Genomic DNA, 7595 nt, shown 5'->3' with positions numbered 1-7595 from the left:
TTGTTTAACTAAACTATTCTTCACACTGTGAAATAGAGCTATCTTCACTTGTTTTCATGAGTGAAGAGTGAACAAATCTCTATACTTCGTATATTTTTATTTATGAAGAGCAATGATTATTTTGAAATGTTGCCATAAAAACAATATTAGTTAGGTAAACATTTTTGGAGAGAAAAGTTATTTAAAATGGCTTTGATAAGGACTATTTAATCAGGTTTTGTTTATCAAAATCACTACTTTGGGGGCGCCTGGGTGGCTCAGTTGGTTAAGCGTCAGACTTTGGCTCAGATCATGATCTTACAGTTCGTGAGTTTGAGCCCTGCATCGGGCTCTGTGCTGACAGCTCAGAGCCTGGAGCTTGCTTTGGATTCTGTGTCTCCCTCTCTCTCTGCCCCTCCCTCACTCGTGCTCTATCTCTGTCTCTCAAAAATAAATAAGTGTTAAAAATATTTAAAATCACTACTTTGACTTCATTTGTTTAATTTTTCACTTTCACTTACTGTGAAAGCCAATCTTTTTAGACATGGCTGAACACGGGCTTGCACCTACTCTTACTGAAATACCTCCTATAGTTCCAGTTATCAATGGGGACCCCATGCGTCAGGTAAGGATAGTTTTGCTTAATTTTTCATTTTAACTGGACAAACTTTTCTTGAATCCAGCATTGGTTGCTATTTGAAAAAAAATGTATCATTTTTATGATTGGTCACTTAGTTTACTAGTTTCTAATCTTTTCACCAACATTGATATATCTTCCTTGTAGGCCTTTTAAAGTCCCCTTAGAGACATTTAATATTACCTTAAGCCACATACAACCTCTTTTTAAGTTGCTTTAGCTGCCTTTTCAGCCTCCGTTGATCAGCTAAAAAATCCTGGTGTTGAAAGTTTATACCGTCTGAAGAACAGTTTAACAATATGACTCTAGGGGCACCTGGGCGGCTCAGTTGGTTAAACATCCGACTTCGGCTCAGGTCATGATCTCACAGTTTGTGTTTGAGCCCCGCACTGGGCTTTGTGCTGACAGCTCAGAGCCTGGAGCCTGCTTTGGATTCTGTGTCTTCCTCTTTCTCTGTCCCTACCCCACTCATGCTCTGTCTTTCTCTCTCTCTCAAAAATGAATACACACATTTGTAAAAATTTAAAATTATGACTCTCAAGCAGGCTATTTTTTTCATATTCATTCACAGCTGTAAGTTCAACTTTCTAATATTTAAAAGTAACTTTTTGAGCTGCAATGATTTCTACCTACAGGACTGATCTCAAGAAAGAAAGAGTGTGGTTTAGATATAACATTTATTCATTTAAATTTTTATAATGTTTATTTATTTTGGAAGGAGGGAGAGATAGAATGTGAATGGAGGAGGGGCAGAGAGAGAGGTAGACAGAATCTGAAGCAGGGTCCAGGCTCTGAGCTGTCAGAACAAAGACCAATGCGGGGCTCAAACCCATAAACCACAATATCATGATCTGAGCTGAAGTCAGGCATTTTACCAACTGAGCCACCCAGGTGTCCCTAACATTTATTCATTTAAAGTAATCTATTCAAGGGGCGCCTGGGTGGCTGAGTCAGTTGAGCTTCTGACTCTTGATTTCAGCTCAGGTCACAATCCTGGGGTGGTGGGATCAAACCCTGCACTGGACTTCTCACTAGGTGTGGCGCCTGCTTGGGATTCTCTCTCTCCCTCTAAAATAAAATATAAAATAATTTTAAAAATCTATCCAAGAAAAGTCTTATCTGCATATACAATGTGAAAAGATCACTTAACTTTTCTCTGGAGTTCACAAAAAGTAAATATTGTACTTCTGACTTATAATTTGGCTTGACAACACCATATCAAAAGGAACTGAGATAAAAATGATCATATTGAAATTAAAAGTCATTTTTTTACTAGATGGGGAATTACCATCTGGACACCACTGTTGGAATACAGTATACTACAAATTATTCACAAATGATGACTCATTCTAAGAGAAATACAAGATGGCCTTCTTGTCCGCAATACTGGATACAACAAGTATGTCTGAATTTTACTATCAGATAAGTTTTGTTTTCTGTTTTTTTTTTTTAGATTTTTTTTTTTTACTGGAGAGTGGGTGTTTGTCTTTCCATGTCAATGCACCTATTCTCTATGACCTTATCATATTAAGTTTCACTTTGGTGGGGGAGGACTCATTACTTAGGGATATTGAATTTCTCCTAAGTGCTCTATTGATCCAATTGCACTCTTCTTCTTGAGCATTTCAAAACCTCAATAGTTAGTGAGTCTGGATATTTCTCAAAATGACAATAATGAACCTCCATACTGTTTTCCAGAGTGGCTGCACCATTTTGCATTTCCACCAACAGTAGAGGAGGGTTCGACTTTCTCCACATCCTCACCAACACCTATTCTTTTTTATGTTGTTAATTTTAGCCATTCTAACAGGTGTCAGGTGATAATTCGTTGTAGTTTTGATTTGTATTTCCCTGATTATGAACGATTTTGAGCATCTTTTCATGTGTCTGCTGGCAATCTGGATGTCGTCTTTGGAAAAATATCTATTCATGTCTCCTGCCCATTTTTTAATTGAATTATTTGTTTTTTGAGTGTTGAGTTTTATAAGTTCTTTATATATTTTGGACACTAACCCTTTATCAGATATATCGTTTGTAAATATCTTCTCCCATTCCATAGGTTGTCTTTTAGTTCTGTTGATTGTTTCCTTTGCTGTACAGGAGCTTTTTATCTTCATGAGGCCCCAATAGCTTATTTGTGCTTTTGTTTCCCTTGCTTCAGGAGATATATCAAGTAATTGCTAAGTAACTGCTGTGGCTAATGTCAAAGAGGTTGCTGCCCGTGTTTTCCTCTGGGTTTTGATGGTTTCAGTAAATTTAGGTCTTTCATTCGTTTTGAATTTATGTGTGTGTACAGTGTAAGAAAGTGGTCCAGTTTCATTCTTTTGCATGTGGCTGTCCAGTTTTCCCAACACCATTTTTCGAAGAGATTTTTTGCATTTGGATATTTTCTCCTTTACCAAAGATTAATTGACCATATCAATGTGGGTTTATTTGTGGACTTTCTATTCTGTTCTATTGATCTATGTGTCTGTTTTTGTGCCAGTACCATACTGTCTTGACCACTGGTTTTGTAATAAAACCTGAAGTCTGGAATTGTGGTGCATACAGCTTTGCTTTTCTTTATCAGTGTTGCTTTGGCTTTTCAGGGCCTTTTGTGGTTTCATACAATATTAGGATTGTTTGTTCTAGCTCTGTGAAAAATGCTGTTGGTATTTTGATAAGGATTGTATCAAATGTGTAGATTGCTTTGGGTAGTATAGCCATTTACACAAATTTGTTCTTCCAATCCATGAGCATGGAATGTTTTTCCATTTCTTTGTGTCATCTTCAGTTTCTTTCATCAATGTTTTATAGACATCGGACCACAAGTCATTTACGTCTTCGGTTGGGCTTATTCCTAGGTATCTTACGTTTTTTTTCACAATTGTAAATGTGTGATTGATTCTTTGATTTCTCTTTCTGCTGCTTCATTACTGGTGTATAGAAATGCAACAGATTTCTGTATTTTGATTTTGTATATTGTGACTTTACTAAATTTGTGTATGAGTTCTAGCAATTTTTTGGTGGAGGTTTTTTTGGGGTTTTCTATATAGAATATCATGTCATAGTGAATGTTTGAATATTTCTTTACTGATTTGAGTGCCTTTTATCTATTTCTGTTGTCTTATTGCTGTGGCTAGGATTTCCAAGACTAACAGGGGTTAAATAAGAGGGGTGAGAATGGATATCCCTGTCTTGTTCCTCAAAAAGTTAAAAATAGAACTACGTTATGCTCCACAAATTGCAGTGCTAGATATTTACCCAAAGGATACAAAAAATACTAATTTGAAGGGATATAGCATCCTAATGTTTATGGCAGCATTATATACAATACCCAAATCATGGAAACAGTACAAATGTCCACTGACTGATGGGTGGATAAAGAAGTGGTAGATCTATACAATGGAATATTAGTCAGCTATAAAAAATAATGAAGTCTTGCCATTTGCAATGACATGGACAGAGCTAGAGAGCATAATGCTAAGGTGAAATAAGTCAATCAGGGAAAGACAAATACCATATGATTTCACTTATATGTGGAATTTAAAAAATAAAACAAATGAGTAAAGAAAAAGAGAGAGACAAACCAAGAAATAGACTCTTAGCTGTAGAGGAAAAAAAATGGTGACTACCACAGGGGAGGTTCCTGGGGAGACGAATTAAATAGGTGATGAGGATTAAATTTTGTGATGAGCACTAGGTGTTGAATGCAAGTGTTGAATCACTAAACTGTACAGCTAAAACTAATATTACACTATATATTAAATAACTCCAATTTAAATAAAAACTTTTGAAAATTACAATAATGATTTTGCATAGATTAATTAACAAAAAAGTATGTCATCAAAGAATGGTTTATTTCTAGATTATATTGGTGCAAGTTAATCCTGGGGAGACCCTCACCCTCAAATCTGATGATGGGAATATTCAGAATATCCAAGGTCAGTAAAAGTATAATCAGGTGTGTATTACTTGAAAGCAAATAGATTACTAGTAACCTATTCCATTAGTATCCTTTCCTGTCGTAGCCAGATGGAATGCTCTTAAATTTATATAGTCCTCACAGGAGGATAATATCAATAGAACAACCAGGGCTAGTCTTACTAGAAATCTTCATGTAAGTTATTCTTTTTAAAATTGAAGATTAATTGAAGAATTCCATTTGAAAAAGTTCATATTTCGGATATATTGATGGCCACTGAAAGTTTTAGATTATTCTCTTATTGGAGGTGATTACTGAGGTCTTCAGAGAGTGATTCATTCATACATTCAAATATTTCTTTAGTATTTGTAAAAAATAAAAAATAAAAATAAAAAAAAAAGCCTAAGTGTCCATCAACAGATGAATGGATCAAGAAGATGTGGTTTATCTATACCATGGACTACTACATGGCAATGAGAAAGAATGAAATCTGGCCATGTGTAGCAACATGGATGGACCTTGAGGGTGTTATGTTGAGCGAAATAAGTCAGGCAGAGAAGGACAAATATCATATGTTTGCACGTATAGGAGGATTAGGAGGAACTTGACGGAGGAACAAGGGGGAGAAGAAGGGGGGAAATGGTGGGGGAAAGGGAGAGAGGCAAACCATGAGAGACTCTTGAATGCTGACAAAAACTGAGGACTGATGGATGTGGGGGGAGGGGGGGATGGGCATAGAGGAGGACACTTATGGGGATGAGCACTGAGTGTTATGTGGAAACTAATTTGACAATAAACTATTTGTAAAAAATAAAAAAATAAAAAAATAAAAAAAAAATATTTCTTTAGTGCCTATCATGTTCCAGTACTATACTAGATATTCAAAATACAACAATAGACAAGAGGAGGTTAAATTTCTTATATATGCATATTAATTTGCTATATGCATATACATATAGAACTGATTCCACTGCAATATAAAATTAATATTTATGTCCTATAAGATTTAGTATTATTTCAAATTGTGATGACTGTTTCTATTCTTACGCCAATTATTGTGTATCCTGAAGAGCCTTAGACCTATGTCTCAAGAAAATTTTTAAGTATTATCATTTAGCAATGGATTCCATATAGCTGCTATATAAATTTTATTGCAAACTCATATTTATTATTTTCCCAATTATTAAAAGTAAATTGCCATTCTAGGACTTGAGAGCCACATATATTTTTTAAACTAAGCATTAATTATAATAACCTCAGATAGACAAAAGAATGATGACTCATAAAAGTTTCTATTCTGTGTCGGATTTTTAGTTCTTATGCAATTGTATGTATAAGACAGTAAGAATACCTGGGATAAAAATAGGGCATCACATGAGTAGTATTGGGTCCTTCTCTATATTATTCTGTTTTCTAAAATTTATGTCACTTTACTACTAGCAATGAAAAGCTTAAAATTTAAATATATAACATCACTATATGAAATATATTTTATGGTTCATAGTAAAACTATTACTCAATATATACATAAGTAAAAGTACAATTATACGTGAAAGCTGATAGTTCATTTTTACTAGCAGTAAAATCTGCCAACATTTTTATAATATGAATTTTACCCAATCCACATTATATGCTTTATTTTCCATCATTTGTGATGAATTTGCATTGATTCATCTACATTCATACCTAGTTTCCTTTGCAAGTAAACAACTTGCACTTTCAAAATGGCTGGCTATTGTTAAACTTTGGGGCTAGTTTTCACTGTGAAAAGTTAAATGGACTTTGTTTAAAGTTATTAAAGAATTTATTAATAAAATTCTCTTTTAGGTCCCGCTGATGTACCTCTAATGTCACCAAGTGGCACTTTGCCACCAATATATCTTCCTCTTGGTTACATGTCTCAGGTATACTAGTATGTTTTTATTTAATATTTAGCACTAAGGCATCATTTAACAGTTATTTTTATGTCACTATATGATAAGAGAATTTCTGGAATACTATTTAGTTGTTCATTTTATTGTTATCATCATTACTAAAAAGCAATTGCAGTGATGCTTATCCAAATCTCCCTTAGATTGTCTTGTAAATAATGCCTTATTCATTTAACAAATGTTTATCTCTTCATACTTATTAATCCTCTATTTTTTTATTTCTGAGTACCTTAACCAATCTTAATTATTTATTACAATTGCTGCAGTAATGGTTTCCGATTAGTCCCTAAAATTACTTAGTAATTACTTAGTATTTTCAGTTCAGTAGTATTTCATTCTCAGATACTGGACAACAAAGAGCACTTTTTACAAATTCTTCAAATATTTACTAAGCACTTAAATAAACAAGGAAGTTTGGCTCCTATAGATATTAATAAGATATTCCATGGCCTCAGAAATTTTATAATTGAAGATGTGTCTTTTTCTATTGCACAACTGTGGAAATCAAGAACATGCTAAATAAGTCAATATGGTTTGACTCTAAATGGAATTATCTATTTCAACAATACTTAACAAAATTACAAATGCATATACTTTTTCACTTAGCAATTCCACTTTGAGGAATTTATCTTACAGATATATTTTTTATAAATTTGGAATAATAAATGTACAAGATTATTCATTACAATATTGTTTTAATCACAGAAGGCTGGAAACAACCCACATGCTTGTCAAAGAAGGATTGTGTATAATGGAGGACATCCATATAATGGAGTACAATGCAACTATGCAAAAAAGTGGAGAAGTTCTATGTAATGATATAGAAAGATCCTTAAGATATATTGCTAAGTGTAGCACTCTCCACAATAGCTAAAACATGGAAAGAGCCTAAGTGTCCATCAACAGATGAATGGATCAAGAAGATGTGGTTTATCTATACCATGGAATACTACATGGCGATGAGAAACAATGAAATCTGGCCATGTGTAGCAACATGGATGGACCCTGAGAGTGTTATGCTGAGCGAAATAAGTCAGGCAGAGAAGGACAAATATCATATGTTTGCACGTATAGGAGGATTAGGAGGAACTTGACGGAGGACCAAGGGGGAGACGAAGGGGGGAAATGGTGGGGGAAAGGGAGA

At 34.3% G+C, this 7595-nt stretch overlaps 1 protein-coding gene across 1 annotated transcript in view; it reads left to right on the top strand.

The window, feature by feature from the left end:
* The first annotated feature begins 523 nt into the window (after positions 1–523).
* Positions 524–7595, top strand: part of LOC120224153 (fibronectin type III domain containing protein 3C1-like) — a 54179-nt gene continuing 47107 nt past the window's right edge. The window contains exons 1-4 of the mRNA XM_039222367.1: positions 524–604; positions 1893–2015; positions 4464–4539; positions 6348–6424. Coding sequence (XP_039078298.1) covers positions 524–604; positions 1893–2015; positions 4464–4539; positions 6348–6424 — 357 coding nt within the window. The remainder of the gene's footprint in view (positions 605–1892; positions 2016–4463; positions 4540–6347; positions 6425–7595) is intronic.

This window comes from Hyaena hyaena, unplaced genomic scaffold (assembly GCF_003009895.1).
Source record: "Hyaena hyaena isolate Hyena2069 unplaced genomic scaffold, ASM300989v1 scaffold_1157, whole genome shotgun sequence".
Taxonomy (NCBI): Eukaryota; Metazoa; Chordata; class Mammalia; order Carnivora; family Hyaenidae; genus Hyaena; species Hyaena hyaena.
This window is presented reverse-complemented; position numbering and strand designations above follow the sequence as displayed.